Here is a 15801-nt window from a genome sequence, read left to right as displayed (position 1 = left end):
CGACTCCACCGCGGTTCATTGCAATGTGACTGTATTTCCAGAGCAGCGCTCTTTGAATGGCTTCTCCTGGCGCGGACGTTAACTCGGGGGGGGCTGTGCTGGAACGGCAGGACAAGGATCAGCGCACGTGACACTTAGGGTTGAGGCCCAAAGTCGTATAACATTCGCAGCAAAATGGGGGCTAATAAAACCCTGCTGTTTGGTTTAATTGCTCTGGAGGGGGAGTCAGCAAAACCAGAGTTTCCAAGGGTTGACTGAAGAGCATCCCGACAGATGCAAACAGGACGCTGTTGTTGTTGTTGTTATTATTATTATTATTATTATTATGAAGTGACTTACAACTTGAGGTTTATACACTCAGCTCCTTACACTGATTTACTCACATATAGAGCTGGATAATTTTTCTACTGCATTGGTTCTGGGCAAATACCTGGAATAAAAATGATCAAGGGATCCATAGTGATCCATACCGAGAAAGGGGTTTCGAACCTCTACACTTTGACTCGAACCTCTACGCTACCTGCCGCCCGTCTTATAACAACCCACATGGTACTTTCATGACCAAAGGGGGAGGAAATCCCACGAAAAGTAACCGGACCGAGACCAGAGACCGTTAGACCCAGGGTGGTGATTGGGGGGTCACATTACCATGTTTACCTGCCATGTGCTTCCACAGTAGCTCCGAGCGCCCCGTTTCAGTCAGCTGAAGTAAAGCACATATGTCCTCAGAAAGTCTTAGAGGAACATTTTTCCTGAGAATTTCTCGTAGCGCTTAATAAAAAAAAAAAAAAGGGGTCCGAACAGCTAATAGACTTAAACGGATGACAGAATATGAGAGGACAGCAGGTGGCGCAGTAGTGAAGGTTTTCACCGTGCAATGCTGACTGGTCCTGTGATGAATTCTACTCTTAACGTAGTACCTCGATTAAGGTATTTACCCTCAACTGGCACAGTGAGAATACCCTGCTGTATAAGTGGTAAATCTCTACAAACTTGTTCATTTAACTTCATTTCCTGTGGGCAAAGGAATCAGATATAGACGATTACTATTATTATTAACATATATTAATTTAGCTGATGCTTTGTTTCCGAAAACGACTTACAGTGTTGATTCGCCTCAAATTATTTACCCATTTGTACAGCCGAGCAATTTTACCGGAGCAATTTAGAGTAAGTACCTTGCTCAGGGGTACCGCAGCTGGAGGGGGGATTCAAACCTGAAACCTTTGAGTCGAAACGCACCTACGGTACCAAATGCCTCCAAAAACAACAGTAATAATAAAATAATCCAAGTTACGATTTGCGAGTGCAGCGGAGTACAGGGAGTCCATGTCTTGACTTTCAGACGCTGAAGTGACAAAGATGCGGATGATTTTGAAAACCCGATACGAAGGACGAGGGGCGTCAGAACTGCGGACTCGCGGCTCCTCGGCCGTAAATATCTTCTTTTAAAGTGTTTCCATGTGTCCTGTCACATCCCTCATGGAAGGACCTCTGCATCTCTTTAGTACCCCAAACGCTTGGTCTCTGAGCTTTACTGTTTGCACGCACACACACTTGACCCTATCGCAGCCCTACCTCTCCCGCCATCCCCGTTAAACATCCGGCCCACAATCCCACTGGGCGCGTCACGTGGGCACACCTCACTGACCGTGCCCGATTTCCCATCAGGCACCGCAGATGCCGTGCCAAGGGCCTGCTACATTTTTAGGGTGTACGAAGGAGGGAAAAATTCAGAAAGCGGAGAAAACGTAAGGAAAAATAAGGGGGGGAGCAAAAAGACAGACTGAATGCAACTAAAGCAACAAAATTAGATTTCAAAAAAGATTATTTCAGAATTCTTTCTTTGGCTTTGCCATCAAACGCACGGTTTGGCATTAGATCAGCGCGAGGTGTCAATCGATGCGTCTCGACTGGCGTTTCTTGCCGCCTTTTTCGCAGCGAAAGTTCCCAGGTCCCGCCCGCTGGTGCAGCGCGCCACTGAAACCCGGGGCGTTCGCTTCGCCGACCTACAGATCTTATCGCGCTGATACTCTCACAGACGATAAGAACACTGGGCCGCAGGCCAGTCAGCTGTTCGGGAGGGATTTCTCAACCAGTGAATGTGTGTGTGTGTGTGTGTGTGTGTGTGTGTGTGTGTGTGTGTGTGTGATCTCCGCCTTCACAACAGCGAAATGGTGAAACTGTGACACACACGTGACCCGCAGGTCTGGGACGGGCGTTTTTCAGCGCAACAGCTGAGAAGGTCAGACCTGCAGGGGTCCACGCGGAGCTATTTGGACATTCAATAAATGCTCCTTCTGCCCGCAAACCACCTGAAGAAATGCGCTACGGCTGCCAAGCGCCGGCGAGGCCTTGCGCGGCGGCCTCCGCGGTCCGGCAGGCGTCCCCCTCGCAGAAATACGAAACGTCAAACCCCCGACTAGCGTCGTTTTTCGTGCGGCCGGAGCGCGTCCGACTTCCTCTCTCGGGCCGACGGCACGCGAGGATGCGGACGGGCTCTCCGCGGGGACGCGTCCGAACGGAGGCGGGGACGAACGCGGCCCGGCGCTCACCAGAGCGCAGAGCAGGTCCACGGCCTCCAGCACCAGCTCCTGGTGTCCGATCCGCGTCACGCCCAGCTCCTCCAAGTCCTGGTGCGAGATCTTCAGCAGCTGCTCCCCGTTGACCTTCTCCCGCTCGAAGTTGCCGACGTACTGCTGGAGGCTGTCGTCCAGTCCTGGGAGTGGGGTGGGGGGGGACGGAGGAACGGAGGAAGAGGTCACACACAGAGGGCCTGAGAAGAAGGAGAGCGGAAGGTGGCGACAAACCCGGGAGGTTCGGCGCCGAGGCCCGAGCGGGCGAAATGAACGCCGCTTAATCGATGAATCTGGAGAGCATCGCTAAAACACGGCGCAACCCACCCAAGGGACAGCAGGTGGCGTAGCGGTTAAATCGGCCACCTTCCGATTTCAACGGCAGGGTTCCGATCTCCATTCCTGCTGCAGAGCCCTTCATCGAGGTACTTACCCTGCTTTGTTACGGTAAAAATTACCGAATCGGATTAAATGGATAAATCCTTCTAAGTCGCCTCGAGCAGCCGAAGTAAAAAATGTCATAAAGTTCTCCGATCGCTTCTGTGTACAAATGGAGAATCGTTACACGGCGGATGTCGCGCTACATGCAGGACGTTGTAAATTCCGTGTCAAAAGTCCACTCCCCCCGACTGGCGGGCGAACGGGCAGGTGGCCGCCTGCGAAGTTTGCCAAAGGGAGACACCGTCGAACAAGCGGCCGATAGCAACCGTGCCCGTGTTTACCGAGCTTAACGGCCGCGACTCCCGGCTTTCCGGGAGACCTTTAGACGCGCGAGACGAAAGCGTGCAAAGCAAACATGGGACGAGGACGTCCGATTACTGCGGCGCTGTGCGTCAGCGGTTTGTCTTATTTACCCGAAACCTTCGGCAGCTCGTCGGGTGTATTCATAGTGTGACCCCAGCAACAATCATTTTTACTTAAAGTTTTTAATTAATTTACATTATTTTTACAGTTCTTTGTACATAGGGTGGCACGGTGGCACAGTGAGTAGCGCTGTTGTTTCATAGCACCTGGGTGGTGCGGCAGGGCGTGGGTTTGATCCCTGCTCAGTCTGTGGGGAGTTTGCATGTTCTCCCTGTGGGTTTCCTCTGGGTGCTCTGGTTTCCTCCCACAGTCCAAAGACATGCTGTTTAGGTTCCCCCATAGTGCGTGAGTGACAGAGCGAGAGAGTGTGTTCCACTGATGTATGGATGAGTGACCCAGCGTAAGAAGTGTATCTAACAGTGTAAGTCACCACGGTGAATAAGGCCTGTGGGCTGATAACACTACATAGATTTTGTTGGAAATCTCACTGGAGAAAATCATCGGCTAAATAAATAAATGTAGATGTACATTTGCAATAAACTGACTGAGGAGACTGAAAATATGCTCTGACTTAAATTAATAACATTATGAGTGGATCTAGCTCTTCTTATCCTGAGACTATTGTAAAAGACCATACAATTTCCTTTATGGACAACCAGCCAATTAAACAAGTTTGTGCACGACACACGATGGGAAGCCGGGTTTGTACTGGTTAGACCATCACCTTGAAGTCGGAAGGTTGCTGGGTCAAATCCTCTCTGGCTACCGCACTCTTGATGACGGTACATACCTTACATTTTTTTTTTTTTTTTTCCTCAATCTGACACTTTTCATTAAAGAAACTCACAGCGTTAATCTACCAACACTTATTGACCCATATATACAGCAGGGGAACTTAGGGTAAGTACTTTGCCCTAGGGCACTACACCCACAGGTGAGACATGATCCTTCAACATTTGGGTCTTAAAGCAGCAGCTCTAACCACTACTGTAGGACATATACCCTGATTCAAACTGACATTTATTCACTTAGCAGACACTTTTTTCCAAAGGAATTTCCAACAAACTCTATGTAGTGTTATGAGCCCACAGACCTTATTCACCGTGGTGACTTACACTGCTAGATACACTACTTACACTAGGTCACTCATCCATACATCAGTGGAACACACACACACTCTCTCTGTGTCACTCACGCACTATGGGGAACCTGAACAGCATGTCTTTGGACTGTGGGAGGAAACCAGAGCACCCAAAGGAAGCCTACACAGACACAGGGAGAACATGCAAACTCCACACAGACTGAGCAGGGATCAAACCTGCATTCTCTCATACCAGCCAGCTGCTGTGAGACAGCAGCGCTACTAACCGTGCCACCGTGCCACCCCATGATACGGTAAGAATACCCTGCTGCATAACTGGGGGAATCGTTTATGACTCAGATTGTGTCACCTAAAACAAAAGTGTCAGATCAGGGAATAAATGTAGAAGTGCAGGTGTTTGTGGTAATTCCAGGCCTGTGACCGGTGAACCCACACTAGACCTACAGTGCATCCTTGTGCATTTTCACAAAAGTCCCCCATGAGATGTCCCATTACGGTCCAAAGGACCTGCATACACTCCAGGGTCACGGAGCGCAACCTACGCACTGCTTTGGTAGTGCAGTGGTTAAAGCTACTGACTTTAGACCCAAAGGTTACATGTTTGATTCCCACCTTCAGCTGTAGTGCCCTTGAGCAACGTACTTACCCCAAAAACTTCTCTAGTAACATGAGCCAGCTATATAAATGGGTAAATAACTGTAAGTAGTTCAACACTAAGTCCCTTTGGAAAAAGCATCAGCTAAATGAGTAGATGTGACCGTTTCATACTCTGGAAGACGTGGGTGCAGCCATGAAGGCAAGACAGAGCCTCAAACGCTGGAAGAGACAGGGTGCCCTTCCCACTTTTACAGCCGTACACATAACAAGACCATCGTTCCGCCTCCTTCCACACCCAGGCGAAGTGTTCCGAAGGAACGTTTCTAGGAACGGCTCTGCCGCGGTCACGTGCGAGAAGAAACATCGACTCTTCCAGCCGCTCCCTCGGTGCAACAAGTCAAGTTCATCTGCTATCAAAACATTTTTCTCATACCTCTGCTTGAATTCCCAGGGCCCAAGATTTTCCGTAACTCATACTTGGACGGGCTTTTTCGCGGATGGAACCGACTTCAAAAGCTCAGCGAACGCCGAACCCAAACCAAGCACAAACACTGCTCTCGGTCTGGGAACGGCACCGGTAACCTTTTTTAACACGAAGAAATGGAAAAAGCTCTTGGTCTGGAAAGGTAGCGGTAGGGTTGTCCTATAAATAGAAATGACGCAATTTAACAGGAGACGCTTGTTTTATACGGTATTTTTTAAGTCTAGTGGAGACGATGAGTGCGCAGTGTCAACATCTCGTCGTCGCCTCCATTCCCGCTGAAGTGTGAATTTACATCGGCCAAATGATGGCGGTAAGTGGAATTCCCAACGACGGCATCTTGGGACATTACGCACCCGGCTTCCCGGCACCGGTCCAAGTCAACCAAGACCCTAAATGATACCAAAAACATACGACCCGATGCACGGATGGGTGTCTCTGAACAACAGAACTTTTCAACCCCTGGCACTGCTGGCGAACTGGAGGCCCCCAGGTCAAATCCATAACGTGCGACCTATGGCCCAGCCTACTTGGGGCACATCTCAACCTGCTGGGTTGCCGCCGGGTCCAATCCGGTGTGTCTCGTCCACTAATTGGGAGAAATTTTTACGTCGTGGGACTTCAAACGGCCCAAGTGTGCAGAATCCTCTAGACTCCAGCTCCCGTCTGAGCTCTTCTAAGGAGGACTAATTGGCCGAATCCCGCCGGGGGACGGAAGCAGAGGCCTCCCGAGGTCAGAACCCATTAGGCAGAGGAACATCAGAACGGGTGGCCTCTGAGCCTTGGGGAAGGTCCATTTCCCTTGGGAGAAAGAGCACGTCGTTGGAGAAACCCAACGCAGCACCAACCATTAGGTGGGTAAATGGCCGAGGCGCTCAACCATTTCCATCACGATACGGAGAAGAGCAAGGCGAGACGTCACATTAGCGCGAAACACACAAAAAGGGCCCGTCCGCAGGTACGCCGACGTCGCTACAAAGCGAAACCCGAGCGCTAACGCAACCGACGCCTGTTTTATGGCCTCCTGAAAACAATTAGCAAGTGTCCTCAAACGGCCCGCAGCGCGCGGACCCTGCGTGGACCGCGTCGGGAGGACAGGTCTCCAAACCCGGTCCTGGCCACTTGGCATCTTCAGAAATACACGCTTTTAAACAACGTATAAAACGACGCTTGTCGTACCGATCATCACAAACACACAGCAGTGACTTCTGCACGAACACGGTGCTCCATAAACTGCTTTGACTTTAAGGGTTTTAGTACAGCAACTACACTCAGTTAGGATAAATACTTTCAATGAAAAGGAAAAATGTTAAAACTCTAAATATGCATGTAAATACGAGATTTTTTTTTTTTTTTTTTTTTTTACTTTTAACTGCACTTAGAAAGAAAAAAGAAATGCTTATCTCCAACCCCAAAGATACATTCTCTAAGACGCCCGATAATCTGTTGCGGACGGGGGCAACGTGTTACATGCGTGACTACGGTAAGTCCACATATATAACGATTACAACAAATGTCAATCAGTGCACTATCAGGGCGTGGTGGTGCAGCGGGCTTAGTGGGGTTACGCTCTCCGGAGGGTCTGGGGTTCGAGTCCTGCTTGAGGTGCCTTGTGATGGACCGGTGTCCTGTCCTGGGTGTGTCCCCTCCAGCCTTGCGCCCTGTGTTGCCAGGTTAGACTCCGGTTTCCAGAACAAGCACTTTCAGCCAGTCTGTGTGTGTAGAGAGAGGTTTACATTTTTCTAAGTATTGATGCGGTTTAATTACTGGAGCCTAATTGTATTGTTAACGTTTCTGTAGGGATTCACTGTCACGGTGGAGGACAATTAGAGAAATGAAGCCTTATGTCTCACTGCTGTACACCAGCCCTCTCCTTGGTGGGTGGTCAAACCCGTGGGGGTAGGGATAGGTCGGGGGATGGATGGCCACCTGCTGCCCCCCATGGGGCCCTGCCACTGCCCATCATACTCTTCCTATCTGGATTGCTGAAGGATACCAGAAAAAAGCGAGGTCCCCATTTGACGAGTGTATTTCTGACAGCTGGAAAAGCGGGACCCCTCCCCACCAGCCTCAGTTGCGGAGTCACGGTCGTGACCCACGGGGACCCAAAGGTTGGCCTCAAAACGCAGAGCTTCGTGTGGATTCCTGTCGACGGCGGCCGCTCCCCTTCCCTCGCGCTCGGCCTCGTCGCATTCCTCCCGTAATCCCTACATTTCCTTCCTTACGTTCGCAGGAAGCAGGACGGCTCCTTCGCCTTCTGAGCGCCGTTTCGGCCCGGTGGACCACTTATAAATTCACTAAATAAATAGTTATTTTATTTTTCTTTGATAAAAGAAAAGGATTTGAAAGGAAGCCACTTTTTCCCCACCTTTTCCTTTTTCGTTTTTCCTGGCGTTCGGGGCAGGATGGACCCCACCGCACAGCCTCCTTGCACCGGTACGACCCTAATTAGGTAAGTGATCGTTGGAAACAGGCACGTGGCCCTTTTTTAAAATCAAAATACCCTGTTACCTGAAAACACTAATTGCACAATTAGATTATCCACGGCTGGCCTCGTTTCTAGAATTGCACGAGGAAATCGAACCCAATCGATGGTGATGCGGTCAGCGGAAGCCGACACCATCCACGTGTAGCGCCGTAGCTCCAAGGCGACCGGCACATCTGTTCCGACGGCACGGGGCCAAACAATGTCTGTCACGTGATAGCTGAGCTGGAACACCCAGGTAAACCCAGTAAAACGTGGACACGGGCATCCCGGGTCCTCCCCTAAGGAATGGAGTCTTTTTATTGGAAAAGATCAAGCACTGAAGGTGACATCATGGGATGGGTTGGGTTGGGTTGGGTTGGGTTGGGTTGGGACCTTCTCCACCTCACCTCCCCTCCCCTCCCCTCCCCTCCCCTCCCCTCCCGCTTCCCCATGGAAGCACAGGCCATCTGCACACCCCCCCACCCAGCTGGACTGAGGCTGGAAACCTGTCTACACAAAACTGGTGCCACTGTAACGTCCACCCTAAGTGGTGCTCTCGCATACAGACCTCAGGGAATTGGAGGAATGTCCATTGTTCTCAGTCCTATTGTGGGCTTTCCAAGATTCCACAATGGCCATGGAGGAACCCCTCTTCACGTGCTTTCAAAGCAGAACAATAAAACAAAAGGCTCATTGCACATGTAGGCAGCACATCTAGAACACACAACTTGAAAGAAATCCTTTCCAGCTGAAGCACATCAGCGCATCGGTATTAACCGGCAATTTGGTAATAATTCGCTTATATTCTGTGGCTTGTTGCACAGGGGGCGGAGCTGCTGCCTTTGGTTCCGAAAGTCCCAGGTTTGAATCTCACCTACTGCTCTAACAACATCGATTGAGGTACTTTCCCTCAACTGGTACAGTAAAAATTACCGGGCTGCGTAAACGGGTAAACAGCTATGCGGTTTAACACGAAGTCGCTTTGGCGAGAAGTTTTCGCTAAATGAATTAACGTTAATACGAGAAGTCCCTTGATCGAGGCGCGCGCACACACACACACACACACACACACACACACACACACACACACACACACACACACACACACACACACACACACACACACACGCTGAAGCTGCTTGTCCCGAGCAGGGTCAGGGTGAGCTGGAGTCTAACCTGGCAACACAGGGCGTAAGGCTGGAGGACTCGAACCCCAGACCCACCAGAGCCCACAGTGCCACCGCACCCCCCTTGATCAAGGTACTTACCCTGAAATAATTTAATTAAAAAAAAAAAAAATCAATTTCCAGAAGTTTTTCAGGCCTCTTCAAACAACATTTGCTATGAATTTCTGAGGCTTCGTACCCAGAACCGGAGGCTATTTTTCAGCAGGAGATTCTGCGGCACGGAGTTCGGCGTCTGCAGACGGACCTCGGCTGCGAGAGGTCAACGCTCGGAAACGCTCGAGGCGCACAGCGGGGAAAGTTCACGCTGACAGGTGACGACCCGGCCGACCAGCGGAGCGGGTCACCGGGGGTCACGTGAAGGACGGTCCTCCAGAAACGACACCTTCCCGACACGTCCGTCACTCGCGCCCGCCGGCTCCGGGTCACCGAGTTTGCGGCTTCAGCATCTGCGATCCTTCCGTTTTGCCATAAATTATTCCAGTCGTTTCAAAGAGACGACAAGAGGACATGCAAGAGGCGTCTTCGCATAATTAATATCGTGCTAATTATCAGTAACAACCGCAATATTGGCGGAGACGGCTATGCTCCCGGCTGCTCCCCACCCGAAATACACACACCTGAGGGCAAACTGAAATGAGAGCGGTTCTCTAAAGTGCCGGTTCCCTGCGAAAGGTTAAATGTCAACAGAGGGCGAACAAGTTCGTCGTCACGCCACCGACACGTAGTTCTGCGCGGCTGCTGATGTCAGCCGTCACCGACGTCATCAACGCAAACCGGCTTTTCGCCCTCTTTTTCTGTCCGACGAGGCACCCGGTAGCGCTGGTTTCTGCGGGGGGTCAACATTTGCTCATCTCTCAAACCGAGCAGCGTTAAAAGCGCTGGTGTCTCAGGTTCTGTGCGTCCGCTTCGGGGACGGGTCCAAATCCACCTCGGTACGCACGCGGTCCGCATGTTGTCTGCGAGTTCGTGTGTCTTTCCTGCAGCTGCCCTGGTTTCCTCCCACACTCCAAAGACATGCGTTTCAGGTGAACCGGTGACTCTAATTTGCCCGTAGTGCGTGCGATTGCTCTGCGATCACTGGCATCCTATTCAGGGTGTACCCTGCCTCGCCCCTATGCTTCTGGGATAAGATCTGGACCCCCGCGGCCCTGCACCGGACAATCGACTGCTGAGAATGGATGGATGGATGGATGGGTTTGGACCATGTTCACAACGGGGTAACTGGCACTAAAAGAGCAAACCGCTTCTGTGACGCCACCATACAGTGCTGCGCAAAAGTGTGCGAACCTTATAGGGATGGTCATTATTCTTATATGAAATATTAATTACTACGATTTACTCACCCGATTCTATGTACCTACTTGGTTTAGCCAATGCAACTCGGGCTTCACTTATTTTTGCACCTGCACCACTTGTGTGTTTCTATGCAGACACAATTTCCTCTAAAGCAGCATATGGAACTGATCATTACACACGAAACACCGATTCTCATTCGATGACCATTTCGTGGTAAAAGTACTTTGAAGCAGCGCCGCACCAACGTTAGACCGAGTCTGAGCGGAGCGGTCCTGCACGAGCGACCGGGGACTTGTCGCTAAAGAAATACTTTCCGAAAAGGAATCCCAGCAAGTCGCCCTTCGCTAAACAGGGATCTTCAGTTTAATTACATACCCGTCCGTCCCGCCATCCATACGGCCATCAAAACCACCCAGGGCTTCCATTTTCTTGAAAGCATGCATATTCCTCACTTTGCGGCACCTCTAAACACATCCTCGCCGCAGCGGGGAGACAGAAGAATGCGCTAAATTATCCGTCCACGTTCAGCGGGACGAGAATCGATACGGAGAGACGCTGGACTTGTGCTGCACGCTCATCGGGTAGGACTCGGGCATCCCGGGAGAGTCCCGTCCCACTCGGATCTACCTGCGGCGGGCCTACAAAAGGCACGTATCTGGTAGCGCGGTAGTTAGAGCCGCTGTCTTTGGACCCAAAGGTTGCAGGTTCAAATCCCACCTCCAGCTGTAGTACCCTTGAACATGATACTTACTCTCAATGGTCCCAGTAAAATTACCCAACTGTATAAATGAGTAAAATAAAATATTTTGAAGCAATTTAAAGCTGGAAGTTGCTTTGGAGAAAAGCCTCAGATGAATGTAAATGAGCACTGCTGTTACTGTGCCCAGTGTGTGTGCACATCTCCCTGCCTTTCACACACAGGCTTGTGAGCTGAGCATGGAGGAAGATGCCACCCTGGTGTCAGTTACGAAAAGAGGATTTCCTTGTTCCAGGTCAACAATGAATCTGTTATCCTGTAACAGTCTTCCAAACCATATGTTTCTCTGGCATTGCCTTTGAGTACACACACACACACACACACACACACACACACACACACACACACGGAACTCAGCGTTTGCCCCTAGCGCTTTTGTGCTCACAGGGTGCGATCGCTGTGGCCCCAGCATTCCAGCAGGGAAAGGGAAACACATGGCACTCTGGAGCCTGACCAAAGAGGGTCCCTGGTAAAAAAAAAAAAAAAAAAAAACGCCCTTTAGTGCCAGCTTTCACACACTGAACTGACAAACTGTGTGTTGGTTGGATTTTCAAAGCCAAATTTAAGCAAAACAGACAAACCGGATATTTCCCATGATGCTTCGCGCCACCCGGCTGTCCTCCATCCGTCCGGACCAGAGGAACGCCCTGTTTACACGCCGCGCTTCGGTAAATATAGGTGGCGGTTCCTTCATCGTGTTTCTGCGGCTTTCTAACGTGACGCCCGAAGACCCGCTCCTTCTGGTTCCGTTCTCCACGGAAAACAACACTTTCGTCTTTTGTTGGGCTCAAGGATGTTGAAAGCCGCTGTCAGTGTGGGACAGGGCAGTGTGAGAAAGGACAAAGGAGAATAATACCACGATAAGGTGTTCCTTTTCAGCTTCAAACCTGAATGAAAGGTTTTCATACCAAAAAAAAAAAGAAAAGGGGGGGGGGGGGGGGGGCACCTTTCCGCACTCAGCCGAGAGAGTTTGGAAAAAGCCACTCCTGTGCCAACAAGGTGACTCAGTTTCTGCTATTCTGATATAATGAATAATGAGTCAGAGTGAATGACCAACACCCCCCGGCCCCCCGCCACCTAGAGGTCTTCCTGTTGGACCAGAACAAACACGGCAGGTGGGGAAGCCCACAGGAAAGATCGCCAAATTTCATTGGGTCTTCCAGGGGCTTTCGGCACGGTGCGCGAAAGTCCAACAAAAAAAACATCACAGCATCATGAGGGGAATAAAAAAAATAAATGGGGGGAAAAAAAATCATAAAAGGTCCTGGGTTAATTAAAGACTCAGGGCGATTAAGTTCTCAGGTTGGACACGGCCGCGGAAGGACGTTTGCTCTCCTAGGAGCCTCTCGCGCCTCTCAGGTCCACCTAGTCCCACCCCGCGCTCCTCGGTTCCACAGGTGCTTTCCAAATCAGCGCTCTTCAAAAAAAAAAAAAAAAAAAGAACCGAAAGCCCGAGTCATTGTTATGTATTCAGACAGCGTGACTCATGGATCAGTTATCCAGAAGCAGAAAGCAACCGATGCATCGCATGCGAACGGGAAAAAGTGACGAGAGCAAGAATGTACTTCGTTCTGCTGTTCTGCCACCTGCCACCTTAGAAGAGGAGGAAAAAACCTCAGCGTGTTAAGATGACTGACAAAGGTCTTGCTGTTCAGGATTACAGCCTTACAGGCTTCCGGTGACCTCTTTCGCCGATTATTAACCGGCGTTTCCTTCAAGCGGGCGGAGAATCGTTCGTTTCTCCAACATACCGGGCTGGAAAGTGACAGGCGGTCAAGGCCTCGGGTCACAGGACCCATTAAGTCTCCGGTTTTTGGCTCCGGCGGCGGACTTCTTAAAAAGATCAAGTGTCTGACTGCACATATAAGGAAACTGTAAACATCAGAGGGAGGCTGTTCGCGAAAGGAAGTCGTAGCGGAGCAGGCCGAGCGAACGCATTCCTACCATACCCGTCTGCTGCCGGAACGGCGCTGAGCCTCGATCTCGGAGCGGCCGGGTTGGTTCCGTCCGGAGAGCGCCCCCCCCCCAGGACCTGCTCTCGGGTGGTGCGGGCAGAGCATCGATGGGGTGCGCGACACGTCTCCGCCAGGCATCTGCATAGCAGCTGTTCCTCCAGCGTTTTTAGGACGAGCACAAAGCGCCACAACAGCCCCCGTGAAGGTAGACGCGTGGGCCCGCTCCCCGGGGGCAACAGACACCGCACTGCCCTCCTTTGCCAAAGCACAAAATAAAATATTTAAAAGACACAACTGCACAAATAAACGTGGGGAAAACTACAGAGACGGAGAATGACAAAATTAAATTGCTAAATTAAAAAATAAAAAAAAGATCGCAAAGAAAATGAGGTGAAGACACTCATATTTACCACGCCGTACAACAGCACGGATGAACTGTCGTTTTACGCTCAAAGGACCTGGGTTTAAATCCCACCTCCTACTGTTGCGCCCTTGATCACCTACTTACCCTGCATTGATAGGGTAAAATTACCCAAGTGTACAATGGGCAAAGGGCTGCATATGAGGGAAAGGTGCCAAAATGAATGAATATTAATAACAACAAAGCACAATGTCTGCTTCAGAGACCTTTGTCCATGAGACGTGCGAGCACCCCAGGGGGTGTCGGTGCGAGGGTTACCCACGACCAGGAGTCTCGCGAGCCGTGTGTAAATCACAAAGGCGCCGGTCTATTGCGAATTTCACCGGAGGCCCTTTCGATTCAGACATTTACAAACATCCGAACGGGGTTTAGGAGCTAAAACTCTGATGACGCTCTCGCGGCTCAGGTTCATCGTTATCCTGTAGATCGGAGGGAAGTTCGTGTTTTCAAAACGAGAAAACGGCGGAACGCGGCGACGGCTCAGCCAAGGTGACCCCTTTGATTTGCAACGCATGTTATCATTTGAATACAAACAAATTGGGCTCCGTCTGATTAGCATGGCGGAGACAGTGCCCCCCCCCCCCGTCTCTGAGACATCTACAGACAATGTTGATTCGCGCAAATGACGGGCGTCTCTATCCCAAGGAGGTGCAGATCTAACGCTCCATTGAATGGGATGCAAACACACGCTGGGCTGGTTCAACTGCAAAGTACGTGACCTTAAAAGAGACGGGGACAATGGGCCCTCTGTCCGCAGCCCTCGGGGGGGTAAACAGAGGTGGGCTCTACCTTTCTCCCCGGAGGCTGATGACAATGAGATAGCGAGCAGCCTTTAGTCTCAGAAGCGGCACCAACCCGCAGGAAGCCCTGAAAAAAAAACTTGTCACGCTGTGGGGCGAGGGAGAAAAACTGCCAGGCGGCACCAACAACAGAGGACGGGTGAGCACTCCTGGGCCTCAGCTTTACCCTTGGATTATGGGTATGAACCTTCATCATTACTCATTTAGCAGACACTTTTCTCCAAAGCAACTTCCAATGAACTCTGTGTAGTGTTACCAGCCCACACACCTTATTCACCATGGTGACGTACACTGCTAGAGACACTACTTACACTGGGTCACTCATCCATACATCACGGGAACACACACACACTCTCTGTCACTCACACACTATTGTGTGAACAGCATGTCTTTGGACTGTGGAAGGAAACCAGAGCACCCAGAGCAAACCCATGCAGAACACGCAAACTCTTCACAGACTGAGCAAGGATCGAACCCACATCCTCTCGCACCACCCAGGGGCTGTGAGACAGAAAAGCTACTCACTGTGCCACCCCAAGGTCTCGTACTTGTTCGTGGCCCCCAAGACGCCCAGATCCGTCATGCACTTCCTCTCCGTTTAATCTTAGAGATATGATTGACAGTACAGTTGGCAAGTTACAGGGACTTATCAGCAGGGCCGGGGTGAAATATCTAAGCCCGCTCCGGGGGGCGCACAGGAAGCGTACGCCGAGATAAAGCGTCCGGAAAGCTGACGCCTCGTCCATTGTTCTTACCGGCCGGAACACCGCTAGAGGACGAGTGAAAGGCACCAAATTCTGGCGAAACGAGCGACTGTGTCAGATGGGGCGTCGGCTCCGCCCACACATCCCTCTTCACCTTCGGCTCGCGGTCCCGCCAAACGTTTGGAACCCCTAGCGGCCGCTGGGACTACCTCCGCTGACCCGATGTGAACTTTGCGGGTTCTCCTGGAAGTACGACGGAGGCCTGGCGGCGCACGCTCACCTGTTTTCTCAAAACACCCTCACACAAGATCACTCACGCATTTTCATCTAAGGAAACGTGCCAACAGGTAAACACGGCAAAATAACCTCCGCGACCTTTTTCCCGCAACACCCAAAGGCCCGGTCAGAAGAAGAAAACAGGGATTCGAAGGCTCTTCTCTCAGTGACCATCTGATCATACTTAACTTACGAATATCAAACCCATCAGCACCAACACCAGAGTATTCGTCGTTCGACTGGAGAACCCCTCCATCGTGCCCCATCACAGGTAGAAAAACACCTACATTTAACCATTTCTCCAAAGTGACTTAGAGTGTCAGGTTTGTACACTGCATTACTTACATTCATTTACCCACTTAGCCAGCGGGGTAATTC

General features: G+C 50.8%; 1 protein-coding gene across 3 annotated transcripts in view; it reads right to left on the bottom strand.

The window, feature by feature from the left end:
* LOC108941223 (connector enhancer of kinase suppressor of ras 3-like) overlaps positions 1-15801 on the bottom strand; it is a 52837-nt gene that overhangs the window by 33970 nt on the left and 3066 nt on the right. For 2 of the 3 annotated variants that reach the window (XM_029258324.1, XM_029258325.1), the window contains exon 2: positions 2556-2719. In XM_029258324.1, the coding sequence (XP_029114157.1) occupies positions 2556-2719 (164 nt within the window). Of the gene's footprint in view, positions 1-2555; positions 2720-11261; positions 11280-15801 lie in introns of those variants that run through there. The other variant, XM_029258326.1, reaches the window with a different exon arrangement.

This window comes from Scleropages formosus, chromosome 15 (assembly GCF_900964775.1).
Source record: "Scleropages formosus chromosome 15, fSclFor1.1, whole genome shotgun sequence".
Classification (NCBI taxonomy): Eukaryota; Metazoa; Chordata; class Actinopteri; order Osteoglossiformes; family Osteoglossidae; genus Scleropages; species Scleropages formosus.
This window is presented reverse-complemented; position numbering and strand designations above follow the sequence as displayed.